General features: G+C 40.4%; 2 protein-coding genes across 5 annotated transcripts; one reads left to right on the top strand and one right to left on the bottom strand.

Moving 5' to 3' along the window:
* The first annotated feature begins 20 nt into the window (after positions 1 to 20).
* Positions 21 to 9,638, top strand: LOC122570366 (zinc finger protein 100-like). 4 transcript variants are annotated; one of them, XM_043732580.1, is made up of 7 exons: positions 21 to 1,755; positions 2,509 to 3,294; positions 3,931 to 4,815; positions 5,405 to 5,742; positions 6,217 to 6,378; positions 7,560 to 8,001; positions 9,315 to 9,638. In XM_043732580.1, the coding sequence occupies exons 3-7, from the start codon at positions 3,942 to 3,944 to the stop codon at positions 9,422 to 9,424; spliced, it is 1,926 nt and encodes a 641-aa protein (XP_043588515.1). In that variant the 5' UTR covers positions 21 to 1,755; positions 2,509 to 3,294; positions 3,931 to 3,941; the 3' UTR covers positions 9,425 to 9,638. The 4 variants fall into 4 exon arrangements, with proteins under 4 accessions (XP_043588515.1, XP_043588516.1, XP_043588517.1 ...); XM_043732581.1 differs by having other exon boundaries at positions 21 to 3,294; positions 3,925 to 4,815; XM_043732582.1 differs by lacking the exons at positions 21 to 1,755; positions 2,509 to 3,294 and adding an exon at positions 3,301 to 3,365.
* Positions 9,639 to 9,876: 238 nt separating this feature from the next.
* LOC122570245 lies at positions 9,877 to 16,914 on the bottom strand. Its single transcript, XM_043732343.1, has 8 exons — positions 16,734 to 16,914; positions 16,536 to 16,670; positions 15,865 to 16,316; positions 14,703 to 14,840; positions 13,270 to 13,428; positions 12,079 to 12,276; positions 11,009 to 11,164; positions 9,877 to 10,912 (listed from the first exon to the last, which is right to left on the bottom strand). The coding sequence occupies exons 1-8, from the start codon at positions 16,834 to 16,836 to the stop codon at positions 10,808 to 10,810; spliced, it is 1,446 nt and encodes a 481-aa protein (XP_043588278.1). The 5' UTR covers positions 16,837 to 16,914; the 3' UTR covers positions 9,877 to 10,807.
* Between the last annotated feature and the right edge of the window lie 50 nt (positions 16,915 to 16,964).

Here is a 16,964-nt window from a genome sequence, read left to right as displayed (position 1 = left end):
TTTTCAATTAACATCGGTGGTACCGATCAAATGGACCGAACATGGAAATTCAATCTCACTTACGCAGATAGCCTTTTGGAAATCGCGAAGGGACGAGTCGCGTTGAATCCTCTCCGATTAAACGTTCGTTAAGACACCTTTTTTTTTCCTCCTCCCCCCTCCTTCATTCTTTCTCTGTTATTGCATCCGTATGGGGTGTACGATCGAAATCCTTTTTCCAGTATATTTATTTTAATGGCAGTCGTACACATGCGGTGACTATGGTACGAACGGAGTTGACAGGTGCCTGGACAAAAAAGCGTGGTCGAGAGCGGGCATAGTATGTATAATGTAAGCATAGAGGGCTGGCAGGCCACATGTGCCACTCTATCACTTATCTACCCGTAATATGACGTATAACCCGACCATAAGATGCAACTGTGAACGCATGCGTGCATATATGTGTGCGTGCGTATTCGTGAGTGCAGCAGTCAAGATGTACAGTACATACTGTATACACGCATTTATACATATACAAGGGTTGAGCAGAAGGATGCACGATTGCGCTTCTGTGTGCGTTCGCTTGGAAGAAACAGAGGACATTGCGACTTTCGAGGATCACGATGTCGCGAGAATCGCTATGGAATCATAACAACGCGTTTTGGATTGGCCAGTCAACGAACCAAGTACGATAGTCTACCTTTTTTTATTCTTGCTTGGCTCGTTCCGACTTCCTCTTACGAATTAATGCGAACTGGCAGACTTGGCGAAACGAGCTGTGATCTTTTGTAAACTTACGACGTAGGTCGAACCTGTGTAATCGCGGAACAGATTTTTTAGGAGAAATTCACTTTAATAGAAGAAAGATATTAATTATCTATAGACGTCTGTATGGACTGAATTTACTTTGGCAATTTAAAAAGATGTACGAGAATAACCTTATATACGAAGAACCGAGATATACAAAGATACTCAGATTCTTTAACGTGACTATATATGACAAGCTACGTATGTCAATTAGAAAGTATCGCGCATTTTGCTCTATCGTACTTAAAAGAATGCAATACATAAGAAAAGTTTGGTAATGCAATAAGAATAATATATAATTTTCTACGAGTTTGCGTGCTGTCCTCCATTCGTACTTTTATATTTAGATATTAGTCGTAGATACATTTGAAGAGAAATTAAAAAGTCGAGCATATTCGATCTATTAATTTTTAATTTTCCTCGTACCTTTAAATTCCTCGTATTCCCTGGTATACTTTAAACCGTTTCTCCGAGCAATCCAAATTCCTATATAGTTTTAGGAAACCACGAAATGACAAATCTTTCCTCAAATCTGCTTCCTCGTCCCTTTCACAACCGAGTTTCAACTTGTTTCCACAGCTTCGAATACAGACAGCTGTTATTTTAAATTGACCAAGGAGAAGCAAACGAAACTTGAATTTTGTTCAGTTTCAGAATGGCAGGCCATTCTTTAACTAACAAGACCAATACAGCGTATAGTATACGAAACACGGAGCGTGAGAGGGTTAACATAATGGAAATAATTTCAGAAACTTTAGGTACATCCAACATGCGCAATTCCATTGGCACGCCCTTAAACTTACCAAAAGCTTGAAACAACTAGCGACGGTTACCCTAATCCGGCGTAAAGTATTCGAAACATAAGCAACGCAATACTCAATGAAGAGTGCCAACGATATCAAGCGCATTTATACGAAAGTCCGAGATGCAATGAAGGAGGAGGAGGAGGAGAAGGAGGAGAACGGGGAGGTCAGTGAAATAATAGTAGACTGTAATAGGAGGAAGGAGTGAACGACTTGCCCTCATGTGTGCGCGCGAAGAAGCTGTTGTTAATAAGTGACGCGTGTGCGGCAGCTGGTTTTACGTTTTTTGCCTTGCACCCGATTCTCGGGGTTCGAGCGACGAAAGATCGGTCTAAGCACCCCTTCTCCCGCCACTTTCACCGTTTCTATCTTTTGCCCGAGGCCCGATGCACCTCGACTTGGAATATTCCTTAACAGATTTTTCAAAGAGATACCGATCGCCATGCCACGTCCAACTACCGAATCGCTTTTCGGCGTCAATGACCGGTTAAAGATAAACCCTGCACTCTGGATAACTGTAAGGAATACTTTGAGAAAGATGTTCGCTCGTAGAAAATTAAAGCTCGCATACGTTTGATTAATTTGATTAATTTTCAGCGATCTCTTGGTAATTTATAAAAGTACGATGTCGGGTAACGACGCGAAAGGATGAAAGAAACGTGTACAGACACGCGTACATGCATAAGTACAGGCATAACGTAATCTATACTTTAGTAGAAAGTTAATTTGTAAACCGCAACCAACTCGCCGATTCTCATCCGCAACAACCCCGTAGTTTCGTGCACCGCCATCCCGATTCATGGAAGATCCGTCAAACAACTACCACCACCACCACCACCACCACCTCCACAATTCCACGCCCTCCCATACAACGTCGGCTTCTTTAACCACGAAACCAATACCGATCGATCCTGTTCAGGAAGCAACCAAGGGATCCCGATCGATTAATCGCGCGAATGAAAAGGCATTCAGGCAACGCTAAACAACGGATGACGCAATCTGATAGCAGTTCGTCAGCCTCGAAGACAATCCATCGGTTATAATCGTTCGAACGATCTAAGAAGAGACAAAAACGTCCCGTGGAAGACGAATTCGAAGGAGCAACAGCGAGGAAAAAGGGAGACGACAGACGCGCACGCAGATGTGTCGTGCCACCCTGAAACCGATGAGGTCGAGGCAAGTGCAGAGAAATGCACAAGTGCCGGACGATCTTCTCTTCTCCTCTTCTTATTTTTCTTCTTCTTCTTCTTCTTCTTCTTCTTCTTCTTCTTCTTCTTCTTTGCTTGCACGAGGGAAACGAAGCACGGCCACGCGAGTGGGCGGCGCGTACCCTTCTCGAAGATTTCTTTCCTTGCTACTGGCGCAGGGATGGAGGGGATCCTCCGTGTCGTCCGCTGGAAGAGCACTACGATGTCTTGTCCTGGCTGATAGTCGTCGTAGTGACTCGGGAACGGGTGTAGCCGAGCTATCTTCAGGATTAGATAGGCGCAAAGTGTCCAGGCGTTCGTTCGGCCACCCTGTAGCCGCTCGATTCTTCCTCGTCGCGATCAAGATCGCGCCATCGCGCGTGACGCGTAGACCTTGACAAGTGATAAGCTTATCACGTTGGAAGAGTCGTCGACGATCTATCGAAGAAGAAGTTTTCTGCGGCACGCTCGGTGTCCGCGGAGTTTGTTTGGGGAGTCTGATCGGTCAGGCGGATCTCGTAAGTGGACAGTGAAGTTTTCTCGGACGAAGGTTATTAAGTTCGTTGCAGCATTGTGATCTTGTTGGACGGTTGGTGATTCGATACCACTGATTTCTTAAGTTTGTTCAATTTGTGATCGATGGTCGCGGAATTGGCAATAAGGAGAATAAGTAAATACGTCGCTAACGAATGGAACGGGAAATGAATTCCGCGTCGAACATGGTTCTCGGGCGTGGATATCGCGACCAGCATCGAGAGTTCAAAGTCAAACGATCGGAACTGAAATTAGTAAACGGTAGTTGAAAATAGCGGGAACTGAATTTTATCAAAGGTCCATGAATCTATGCGAGCTGCATTTATCATCGAGCAATACGGTTCATTCATGAATGCTATCGTACGTTAGCTGGAGGCTCGGTAGTTCCAGAAATTCCTGCAATACTGTTGCACTCACGTGCTACTCGCGATTACTCGACCCACTATCGCTTTCTATCACGCGTGACTCGTTGCAACATCCCGACTCGTGTTCTTAAAGCCTCTGTAACTTTCCGCTATACACCAGCCTGCCACGTATAATTTTGCAAATGAATCCTAACCTTCCGTTCCGTATTACGAGGTCAATTTTATATCGGAAAATTTACAAAATGAAAGTTTCAGGTTGCAGCGACATGCATCTCGAAGATTACCACGCGAACAGAAACGAGGAGGACGTGCAACGGGCGGTTTCCAAGAACATGAAACAGGAGGCTTTCGACAGTTTGCACCTAGCACCTATCGCGACCATAAACACCGGCGATCAATCCTGTTGGATCGCTTCACACGCAGACAGCGTCTCCTCTCCCGTTTTGCCAAACAATTTCAGTCCCAGGGAATACACGGACTGGGAGCAACTCACGACCGTCTTTCAGTATCCCTGTCAACCGTATTCGTCGTCCACGGACAGGTCGCCAGTAAGCACAGGTAGCGAAGCTACCACGCCAACCTGGAACAATGTCGTTCGCAGTGAAGCATCGGACTGTACCAACAGCCAAAGATTACCTTCCGTTGGTTCTGCATTTTCTTTCTCAAGAACTTTCTGTAATACGATCTATCCAGAGTACCAGGGATATCAGGATTACCAGGAGTATCAGGACGACGTATCTTTGGCCTCTTTGCCTCTCGTCCTTCATAATCAAACGGAAGATCAGGTGTTCAATGGTTCCATGCAGGCAGCCACGGATGAATTCGATCTTAGTTTGATCAGAGGCGATCCTACGTCTTTGTTAAGCAACGTGGAGTCTCCTTCATCCCCGTCGTCCACCTACGTGGAAGAGCTTCAGGATCCGTTTTCTAACCTGAATGGATCTTGCTACGCGGTTGGACACTTGGTGTCCGGCCAGCAAACCTGCGTTTCCACCATGAACTTTGTCAACGATACTGGATTGAACGATGGATTTGCGAATCAGGTTGTTCTGCCCAGGAACGAAGGATTGTTGCTGACCGATAGAAGAGTGCCGGTGTCCAAGCCTGCGAGTGATACGGAGACCCGAGGCAAATCTTTCGGTGAGTCTAAAGCTGTTTCTAGTTAATATCATTAACCATTAGTACATATATATATATATATATATATATATATATATATATTTGCACATATGTATGCGTATCGATTTACGTGATTCTTCAAGTATAATTCGGTAAACTGTCATTATGGTCATTAGTTTGTTTCTCATTTTTTTTCTTTTTTTTTTTTTTCTACACTATTTATGTGTTTGATTAAAGTATATTATATTATATGCCGAAGTGTAGCATATTTTGAATCGTATTACGGAAGTAATCCTAAATATCTCGTATCTTATTATAGCACTCTGTAGTATAGCGAAATTTCAAAATATTTTTTCTAACGCGTAACGTATTTTCACGAGCCATTACCGTCATATTACCGTCCAACAATTGATCGTTCTCTTTCTCGTTACCTGATGTATCCAGTAACTCGCGCTAAGAATCATACTTGTTTTAAGAGCGTGACAAATAAATAGAAATACCAAAAAGTAGCACTTAACTGGCACTGTCGAGTGTGGCGAGTAGCTTCCTTAACGAGTCTTGAGATCTACGGCTTGTTTACACGCTGATGACATGTTTGTTTCCGTTTCAGACTGTTCAATGACAGACGACAACTTTACGTCGACGTATCAGTGCCGATGGATAGACTGTGGCTGCGCTTTCGCCGAACAAGAGGGTCTGGTTCGACATATCGAAAGAAGACACGTGGAATCCTCGTCGTCGAACGCGCATGGACACGGAAGACGAGTTCAAAGGGACAGAGACAAGGATAAAGACAAAGAGGGAGAGGGTTACACTGGTTCCGTAAGCGGCCAAGATGAATTCGCTTGCCTCTGGCAAGGATGTCCGCGTGCTCGGCCTTTCAACGCCAGATACAAGCTACTGATTCATATGAGGGTCCATAGCGGAGAAAAGCCTAATAAGTGTCCGGTATGATTCTAAAATCCTAGAGCTATGCTCTTTTACGTTATTATTAAGCATACCTTGTCGGAGACTTTGTTACAGCGGTTGGTTTGAAATATTCGTCAAACTCTCGAACATAGTACTATAAAATTCCTACGTTAAATATCATCGATATTTATTCTCTGTAAAAAGTTGAAAGTACGTATTTTACGCGACGGCAGAAACGCAAGGAGAAATAATTATTTCTCGAATCCTTTAGTCGAGATTAAGGAGTTGAATATCTACCAGCCTCTTCGTTCTTACTTAAAAACCATCGAACTTCTTCTTGAACACGTTGGTCGAAGCGAATATGTTTCTCCTATGGTTTTGCTTCGAGCTTTCTTTAAGCTAATTACATTTTAATCGAAACCAGCATAAGCAGAGTGTGGTGTATCGCGCAAACATTAATTAGAATTGCTGTAATTCATTGTTTTTCTTTTTTTCTTTTTTACATTTTTACAGTTCACCGGATGCAAGAAGGCGTTTTCACGATTGGAAAACCTGAAGATTCACCAAAGATCTCACACAGGAGAAAGACCATACGCCTGTCAGCATCGCGGTTGCTCCAAAGCGTTCAGTAACAGCAGCGATCGTGCAAAACACCAGAGGACTCATTATGACACGGTGAGTTTGTTATTCTATTTAGTTATCCAGATTGAAACCTGCTTGAACTACGATACCCGGATTATCATATATATATATACATATATATATTTAAAACAAGGAAGAAGCAAAATCGGTTGTTTTAATAAGTCAGCTATTTGCATAACTTAAAAACATATTTATCGTTTGATTTGAATCGCCTGCGCGCGTCTGATACCTCACTATCTTGGGATAAATATCGATATAGCGTTCTTATATTACGTAAGACGTATGCAATTAAAGAAGGATATTTCATCATGTAGTATTCAGATTTGCGTACAGTTGGTTTTCAAGTACGATTATAGGAACAGGTGACGAAAGACGAGTAAAAAGCTATTGCATAATTGCAAATTAATCGCTGGATCATTTTTATTAGCAATTTACTTTCGTATAGCGATCCTTTAATATTTACGTGATCGAAGCTGATGTAACTTCTTTCAACTGCAAGCGTGCGACAACTTGAGCTATTATTATATCGAAATATTTTGAAATTTGGATAAATGGATATTTTTTGTAATTAAAATTACATAAAATGTATCACGCGATATTACCGGATCGTAAAGTAGCTTTAAGAAAGAGAAGCGCTTATCGCCAATGTTGAAATTTTGTAGCACGAAAGGTCAGTGAACATAAGCTGAGATAACTCGAAAAGTTTGCGAGTTACGATACGCGAAACGTAAAATTTTGCTATTGTAACAATAAAAAAACGTATTGTCGCTTTAGAAAGACGTGGACACGATAATTTCGTGGCTGAACGAATAACGGCTACTTAACGGAATTATCGCTCGACGATTACCTTTTGTCTGGCCGCCTTCCAACCAATAATTACGATTACTAATCATCGTCGAAATCGTTTCACTGCCATGTATCATCTGCTTACCACGTACTAGGGAATACCAGCGTGCACTCGAATAGAGCCACTTACACAGTTCCGTTCTTTTCCGCCTAAATAGCCACCTTTTATCGAACAAAGACAAGAATTTATAAAGAGACGAATAAATCTAATACGAATTTTTTGCATTATCGAATTACTGTAGCGAATACTTGCCTGTACGATACGTTCATGCTCGAACTATAGCGAACAGCTGTGGCGAAGAATATTTAGGAAAATAAACTTATTTTATAAAAAATTTGTCCAACAAAATGTTTGCGCAAATTTTCAGAAACCGTACGCGTGCCAGGTTACCGGATGCGGGAAAAGGTACACAGACCCGTCGAGTCTCAGGAAACACGTGAAAAATCACACGGAACCAACGACGCCGCTGTCCAACTTGTCATTGACATCGGACAGCAAGGCTTCAGGTAACGCGACTAAAAGTTCAAGCAACTCGCGGCACGATCCCATTTCTACCAGTTCGAGGCAACAGCAGCAACAACAAGCACGAACGGCGATCGTTTACACCACGGAATCGAATTATCGAACGTATAAGACTTCGGACGAGACTTACGCGGACGAGGACGCGGACCTGTTCCAGACGAATCTATGTCAGGTCGATAGGATTTCCATGAACCTTGACAGCAATCAAGAGTACGTGCCGATCGAATCTGTGAAACGCTTTCTCATCGACGATGTCAGCGCGTCAGGATCGCACGTGGACGGTGCAGGTAAGGGGAAACATTCACGAGTAACGATTTAGAAAGATCAGTTCGCGTCGCTTCGACCGACCGACCGACCGACCGACCGACCAACCAACCAACCAACCAACCAACCAACCAACCAATCGATAGGAGATTCTCTACGATTTCTAAGAAATCATCAACACATTCTGCAGTAACATCGAAAGATCATATTTTACAGCAATAATGATATTATATAACGATATTAAACGATCTTTTATCCATTCGGTACGTTTTATCTACTTTTATTCGTCGGCTGACCAAGAAATTTAATCTACGGCAGAGTGTATGCATCGATTTTTCCTAAAATTCGGAGGGCGTCGATGAAGCTTCTGGCCCATGTTCGAAGAAAAATGGACAGCAAGCTCGAGAAAAATTCCGAGAACGTGCGATAAAACAGACACGACTCCTACCGTTTCGAACAAAAAGTCGAGCAGCGTTGTTCGAGCGACCCGTACGAATCTTCATTGTACTGGTCCCCGCGCGTGCTGCCTTTTTCTGTCCCGGTGCCGGTAAATAGTAACGGCGCCGATGACAGTGCGCGTTTCGCTTCCACCATGCTTAATCTCAGAGGAGGTTCAAACACGCTTTACGCGTTTACCCCACACCGAGTCTTAAAATAATATTCCCGACTTTTTTGGCCGGGAGCACACGCACGTAACGCACGCGCCAAAACAGACGACGCGGCTGCCACGTGCGACACACGCGTGCCCTTTTAAATTCCAGCCCTCGAGCCCGCGATTTTCTACCAAATAATACGGCCGCATCATCGATCCCCACTCTACCTACCCCTTTCTAAAACCGTTCTCTTCGCTGTTTATTAGCGACAGGCTCTAGGCTAAGTACGGTTCAGCTACATCGTCGTGCATCGCACACGTCATCGAGTTACGGCTATACGCAGGCATTTCGTTTTTCTAACCGTTAACGTTGATACTATTTATTTATCGATACGTACGATTTCGTATTGGTATTTTGAACAGCCATTTAAAAGATATTTAAAAACAACGGATTGGCAGTCGGAAGCAATATTTCGATTTTATCGGAATTTATCGAGAGAAATTCAACCATATTAGATTTCATTCGGATTTATATTTATCTATAGAATTATACGTAATAAGTACGTGTACGTGTATGTATATCGAGGCTAATCTTATCGTTATACGTGCATAATAATACAAATCTTCGACTACCAACCTAATGGAGTTTAATTAACTTAAGGGTCGAGTGTAGGTCTAGGTCTTTAAACTAGGTTCGCGAAACTAGCGCACAGTGATCGTTCAAATCTGTTTCGTACTTTACAGGGTACCAGGTCGAGGATGAAGTGCCTGACTTCCAAGAGCTCGGTTCCGATATCGAACAACAGTTTCTCGAGCTAAGCAACCTCGACGACGCGGTTTTCATCGACGGTTGAGAAGCGTGTTTATTACAAGGAGAAGGATCGAAGAAGACTTCGCGGTGAATTACGCGCCATATTTCCAAAGACTTGTTTCCATTTCTTTTTGTATTCAATTTTTATACGCTTTCGCTCGATTAGATAAATTTCATCGACAGATATATTTTTGTACATAGGCCATTGTATATATCATTAAATACACGATTTTGATTATTACGTCCGATGTTATCTCATTTTTGACGCGTTATACGTTAGCTCTTAGATCGAGAGACCTTGAAGGAACCTTGACTTTTTGAAGAAAAAGTGGCATTTGCTATCCGAATATTATCGATAACGTTACCAATTAATAATACATTGATAATGCGAACGAACGGATTTACTTTACGATATAATTTTGTTATTATCGCGTTACCGTTAACACGAATATTTACGAAATTAATAGGAAAATATAGGAATGAAGAAACCTTGGCTATGCTTATAAAACGTGGACTTTTTATTTATTCGTCGTACATCGAGTCAGAGACAGCGACAATTTTTCTCCGTACGATTGTTCGATCACAATACAATTGTACCATCGATGCCACGTGCGATCGATACGATGTAATCCTCGAACGCAGAACGCAGTTTCATCGAAAGCACGTTCAAATTCTGACTTTTTTCTCCGAGTCGTTGCACATCCATAAGAAAACGACTCACCATACAAGTATTTTTATACAAAATACAACATCGTAATATTTTCGTTCGTAGAAAGTGTTACGAACAACGAGTCCTCGTTCGTATTAATTCAATTCGAATTACTTTAATTCAAAGCATTCGAATAAGTTCCAATAATAATAATAATAATAAGAATAATAATAATAATATATAATAATAAGAATAATAAGAATAAACTCGTGATTTGTAAAATTTTAAACGATCGAGACTTTACGTCACGAGTCACGAATTACGAGTTACGAGTTATTAATATTAATAAGTACCCCGTTGCTTGTGTTAACAAACTTACATGCTAGTAAAACCGATGAAATTTTGCAAATTATACGTTAGCTGGTTATTCTATTTGAAGAAAAGTGATAAAATTGTAAAAAGGAAATACCTAATTCGTTGTTTGTCGATTGACTAACAGCATTATGGTTGATTGATAAATCTGGCGTAAAAACTTGGAAGGATATATTTCGAGTCAACTAAATTCGATAAATCGACTAATCCGAGCTAATCGGATTGGTCTAACGGCTTAAGAACCGCCTTCTCTTTTTTTCCTATATCGAGCTTGTCGTTAACCTACTGTAATGGCCCCTCGCGCGGATCGTAACGACGACATGCTGCAGCAAGCTTTGTATAAAAAGCAATGTGACCCACTACAGAGATGTTTTAGTGGCGATAGGGTTAAGCAACGGTTTATTTTCAAGCTGTGCTGCACCGAGACGGTTTCGCCCCCTCCGTCAGTGTGTCGCAAATTAGTTTAAAGAAATTATTCAGCGCCTTGCTTTGTATCTCTCTCGAGTGGTCCTGCAACAGACGGAAAACGCGATTAACGTTTGAAACATGATTCGCTATTAATCGAGCTCTTATAGGAGATACGTGCTCGTAATGCCGAGTACTCACCCCATTGATCGTGATCGTCGGGACGAAAGAGAGTCTCGCAGCCAACTCTTTCGTTTTCTCGCCGTGCGAGACCAACAGATCGTCCGATAGAGAACTCTTAATGCACTCGTCCATCTTCTCTTGGGTCTGCTCGCTCAATCCTACCTTCTTGGAACACTGGAAAATCGTTTCATTCTTTTGTCTCGAAGAAAAGATACCTTGTAACAGGTTTGCATTAGTCCCGTCGCGAACCTTCAATTTTTATATTTTAAGTTTGTTCTTATTTCGACAAAGCGGCAAAGTTCGTCGTATTTTTAGGCGATTAACGTAAAGTTCAAGTTAGGGGATTATTAATGACACGACGCGAATAATTGTCACGTCAAAACGGTGTAAACGGTTAATGAAAAATTTGTGTACCGCAAGTTTCTTTATCGACGAACTTATCAGCTTTTTTTAATCCATCGATATTTGCTCTTCTTTTCAACATGCTTAAAAATCAATACAAAAATCGAACATTTGGCTAAAAACTTGGTCACTGATTATCTTCCTTTTCTATCAAAAACGATTCTATCTATCAAAATTTTAATTATTTTCTAAATTACTAATCGGTCTTTGATTAAACACATTTTAAGAACAGATACCAACAGATCCGAGATAGCGTCAAATATCTTCGCATCGATTCGTAAGAACGAAACATTTCCATTTGGCAAGAAAGGCCTTTCCCCTTTTCTTCTCCTCCCCTTTTATCCTCAAGAATCGACTTTCGGCAACCGGTCAACCAAATGATTTTCCAACAATTTATATACGATTTCGGATTCCATTTGTTCTCACAGGGAAATTAGAAATAAATGACTCTAAACGATTCTATGTGCGTTTTAGAACATTTAGTATGGGCCGCTATATATCGAAGAATTTCTAAAAAGTTTGTACAGCAGTATTTAACAACATGTGAAAATTCAATGTTTTCTATTGGTTTAATTGTATTCGATTAAATTTCTAGTTTCAAGAAAGACGGCACGCGGTACGAGCGCGTGGTAATTATCGGAGAATCGCGGATTCAAGCAGAAAAGGTAAATAAAAATAACGAGCACCTGTGAAAGAGAGGATGGCGGAAACTGGGAGGTCATTGCGCAACCAACTAGCGCCACGGTAAGTTGTTGAACCTTATCGGCCGTTTCTCCGTTCTGAATCGCGTGAATACCACACGCCTGAGCCTTGTTCCCATTGCACTCATCTTCTCCGTGCTGACATATGAAGCGCCATTCTCGGGTGTTTGGATCTTGCCAATGCTATTCATTTAGATGTAAATAATTATATAAGAATAAATGACATACGGTATTTGCGGTATTAGTACGATACGTTGTATTTGCCATTCGTTCATTGTACTTTCGACCAATCGCGGGCGGACGCGTTCGCGAGATATCACGCCACGGGAGTCGTAAGTTCCCGCTACGATTATAATAATCGACACCACGAGTTGATCGATCCCCTGATTTCCGTTAAGATAATAGGGCTGATTGTTTCGATGTAACACCGCGTTAACAGGATATAAAATATATATGTATTTCCAACAACTTTCTATACAATAAGGACAAACGTTATGTGTAGGATACAGAGTGCTTGACGGACGTGAACCGAGGAAGAGAATTTCACTGTTACAGAACACGAGCCAGGTGTTGACTGTACGAGTGTCGTAAAAACGGTAAAGTGCGTTCTCGTAGCATTACGGAAGAAAGCTCGGTGTGGGTGTTCCTTTTCAACTATGGACGCGGATTCGTTGTTCACACTTTTCGTTATAGCCAAAGTTATTAACTGAAGATAGGAGGAAGAAGCCTCCTACCAACGTGGCTCGTGGGTGACCTCGTTCATGGGAAAAACCAGCTTTCCCGTTAGGGAAATATTCGCTTTTTCCGTAATTAGTACGAACGCGTAATAAACCTAAGGACTGTTCCAGGGGCCATCCATAAACCGTTAACACTTACAGGAACAACGTTTCCTTCACGGTTGATAGGAATTAGTTGTGAATACCAAGACAAAAGGTGAGCTAAAAGCCCAAGTTTATGGTGGGTCCTTAGGTTTATCGGGGGTCTGAATAGCGGTGCAGACCCTTGGCGGCCAGACAATTAGAGACGTCGCGCGGACCGTTTCACGCGACGTAACATTCATCGTTGCCAACGTTATTCTATTTCTTATTTATCTATTGCGTTTAGTGTAAAACGCATTAGCCGTGTATCCGATATAGTAAGCAATAAGATAAAATAAAGTGCGATAGAACCACTCACCGATGCTTTCCCGTAGGGAACGAAAGTGACTCTGATGTAATCTTTCAATACATCGTATTGCGGCAATAGTTGCTGCTTGATCCACCGTATGCTATCTGGGCATAGCGATTCGTAATAAACTCCTACATCTATCGCTGCGTTCGACTCGCCGCCGGCCACCTAAACAGTTATCACGGAATGATCATGAGTCTATGATAGCCATTACAGGTGCAGTATCTAATTATGGTCGTTGATTATCTTATGCTTAATTATATTTTAACCGACGAATTAGATCCAAGTTAGTTTAAGCGAGCATAAATTAGTACAAGTTATCGTAAGAGACGATTCGATTAGCTATTAATTTAATGACATTATAACGAATATCTTCGTAACAAATTTCTATAAGTAACTTCTCGTAGCTTTTGGAACAAAGAAACAGGATCATCGCGAATAATCGATAAACAGGTTTCAATGTTGTACGATACTCGAGGGAAAAAACTTCTCGAAAACCGGCTTTCGTCCTGATAACTTTTTCCATCGGTGTATCAAAGTAACAACTGATCAGAGTTTCAGATTAGATTTATTAAGGATGTCAATTTTTATTTTATGTTATATACTTGTTATTTTAAAAGATAACGAACGACAACGATATTAAAACAGAGATATGATTAACAGGTCAGACTGTTTGATAATTTGAAATTTTATTTCTGTCTCTTCATTATCTAGGAAAAGGAATCATAAAATGTAAGCAAACTTCAAAAGCGAATTCAACGTAAGTTGTGACAAAAATCTGTTGGAAACAATAGGTAATTATAATTTAAAGATTATTTGTCCATTGTGTAGTTCCAGTCTGTCGTCATATAACCAGTTATCTTAACCATGATGGGAAGAAACGAGTCAACACATTCACGGTAATAATTCACTTATCGAGCGATTTCCTCTTTCTTTGTTTCTAATACATCCTAGTATTTACATTCGAAATACGTGTCATAATTAGTGCAAATACGATATAAATAGTTTTACTTGCTATATTTAAAAATTCTACATTTTAAATGGAAACAGAGAGAGAAAGAGATTCTACGTTTTAAATGGGAACAAATAAAAGTTCTACATCTCTATGGAAATAAATAAAACTTTTATAACCTAAATAAGCGGAAATTTCACATTCCAAATGGAAATAATAAAACATCCTATATTCCAGATCTCTTTCAAATAAAAACACATGGAAATTCTACATTGAAAACTATAATAAAAATATAATAAAATACATAAAAAAATATAATAAAAGACATTCTATGCGGAAATGTACAGACACTCAACGTTCTAAATGGAGAATCTTACATTTTAAGTGGAAGATAAATAAAAATTTCACACTTGGGATAGAATCCTTTATGAACACATATTTATCGAAAGTACAAACTATCAAAAGTGAAATTAAAGGAATTCCCACTTACCAAAGCACTATGGCCGAGGAACGCGACAGCGAGTATGGCCGTGATCGAGCTGCTCGAAGTGAACAGGTAGCACCGCATGGTCTTTCTGGTACACCGACAAACTGGCCACCAGCCTTTAAACCAGCTTTTGTCTATAGTCTATAGCCAACAGGCTACAGCGACGTCGAACCAGTGCCAAGGAGGGAGACTTCGAAAATGTAGGAGGGGCTGATAGAAAGAGCGATACGAGAGAGGCAGGGAAGAGAAGAGAGACGGAGAATCATACATGGTACTTCATACAGTACTACAGGCAGTAATTCACACATAACTTCACTTTCACTGCTCTAAAGAATACAACGATGTAGCAATAGGTTTGCGAATCGATCGATTAAATTAATTAATGAAACAATTAACAGTAACCTTTAATGTAAAAACCATGTGAATTATGTACATATACAGTCTTTGTCATTCATTATGTTATAAAAAGTAACATAATAAGGAACAATATTTATTGTTTACATTTGTGGACAAATATATATTCGATTTTGATATACATATATCCATCTATTTTGATACTTGATAAATTATTGCAAGAATATTTTCAGTTCATTGGTCTTTAAATAATTTCTTTTGTCGCCGACGCTTACCGACCGATAGCCTATTAATCGACTCTTTGTCACCGACAATCTTTCTCATTATTTGGGCAGTAATTTGTTACTTAGTACCAAGGTACTTTGCTCCGTTGCGTCAGTTGCGTTGCTTTGCAAGCTCCCACAGTTTTATACCAATTTGAGAAACGTACCGTTCGCGATGAACAAGAAGAATGGTATCGGAGAGTCTAAACCGAAACAGAGCCGGCGCCAGGGAGAATCTGCGCCCGAACTACCGGTCGGACGTGCGTATGCTGTCGAACTGCTAGCGGTCAGTAAAGCGTTAATACTACACAAAGATAAAAAAAACGCTGTTGGTCGTAGAACTGAGAATATCATAACATTTTAACATTTACAATATTGATATCTCTTGACATTGTACAAAGCGATAAATGCAAATGTCAAAATTAATATTTCACATCGTTCGCACGCTAAAAGAACACATAATTTAATCAATCTACCATATTCGCTATAAAATTTCATTTGTATAGCTATACTATATGTAATAATCTTATACAAGATTAAGGATCAATCCCCTGGTGAAATTTCAATGGTCTCTTGTTTTCTTTCAGATCCCTTAATATTTCATTAGCTCGTGTCTTGAAAGTTTCTGCTAGCTCTGCACTTTGCTGCACACCATCGCCCTTCCTGTGCATTATAGATAAATTAGCGCAAGCATATGGGTTATTTAATTCGCAACATTTTAATGACAGTTTATAGGCCTCTTTTAAATTCTTTTCTACGTATCCTTCGATACCGCTTAAGTAAATGCCTGACAAAAAGAAGCAAGCTTTCTCCTGGTTTAAATCACAAGCCTTTTTTAATAGTTTCATTCCAAGCAAGATCTGACTACCCCTGACTGGCTCAAGTTTTTCTTGAGATATTGCAAGTGCGCCTGCATGAAGGCAACCTCTTGCGTCGTCCTTATCACAACCTTTCTGCATGTATTTGAATGCTTCGTGGGGATCTTTCTCACACTCTGTACCTATAGAAATTCAATTTGCAAATTTATAAATAGCAAATAACAGTTTCGGTAAATACTAGTTACCATTAAGTATCAGTTAATTGCGTAAGATATTAAATGAAAGATGCAAGTTTGAAAAAGGTAAAACACGATATAAGTAACATATTTGATGAAGAGACGAAAATACCGTGGGCAACACTTTGATTTTCCCGGTGCGAGACACGCGCCATTTTTACTTACCCATTACTCTGTAATCGCCGTATTTTGTGCAACTTTTCCCATAACCGCGTTCGTCACAATTTTTCTTATACAGATTTAGCGCCTCCTTGGGATTTTGCTTAATAGCTTCATAATAATCACCCAAAAGATGGCAAACTATCGAAAAATGTCAAACATTTGAGATATGAGGTTAGACTCATTAACAGCCACGGTGCTTACCTTCAGGTTTCTTCTCACTTAAACATCCGAATTGATATTCTATATAAAGATTCTTTAAATATTCTTCAACGTCTTCTTTCTTTTTAAAATCGTATGCCGCCATATTAAGTGATTATTTTTTAGTTATGAGCGTCGGGCAAACTTATCAGAAAAATAAGCACATGGTCTCTATTTTAAAGACCAATCAGACGATGAAACGGTATGCGTGCGCATCCTGTGATTTTTCGAACG

The sequence above is a fragment of the Bombus pyrosoma genome, linkage group LG8 (assembly GCF_014825855.1).
Source record: "Bombus pyrosoma isolate SC7728 linkage group LG8, ASM1482585v1, whole genome shotgun sequence".
In the NCBI taxonomy this organism is placed as follows: domain Eukaryota; kingdom Metazoa; phylum Arthropoda; class Insecta; order Hymenoptera; family Apidae; genus Bombus; species Bombus pyrosoma.
The sequence above is the reverse complement of the archived record's forward strand: the minus strand, read 5'-3'. Positions and strand labels throughout refer to the sequence as shown.

Coding starts and splice junctions, on each gene's coding strand:
- LOC122570366 (XM_043732579.1), top strand. CDS start 3,858: ATGAATCCTAACCTTCCGTTCCGTATTACGAGGTCAATTTTATATCGG. Junction 4,816..5,404: donor GACCCGAGGCAAATCTTTCG/GTGAGTCTAAAG, acceptor TTTCCGTTTCAG/ACTGTTCAATGACAGACGAC. Junction 8,002..9,314: donor ATCGCACGTGGACGGTGCAG/GTAAGGGGAAAC, acceptor CGTACTTTACAG/GGTACCAGGTCGAGGATGAA.
- LOC122570245 (XM_043732343.1), bottom strand. CDS start 16,836: ATGGCGGCATACGATTTTAAAAAGAAAGAAGACGTTGAAGAATATTTA. Junction 16,671..16,733: donor AAGTGAGAAGAAACCTGAAG/GTAAGCACCGTG, acceptor ATTTTTCGATAG/TTTGCCATCTTTTGGGTGAT. Junction 14,841..15,864: donor CATTGAAATTTCACCAGGGG/ATTGATCCTTAA, acceptor TGTTGGCTATAG/ACTATAGACAAAAGCTGGTT.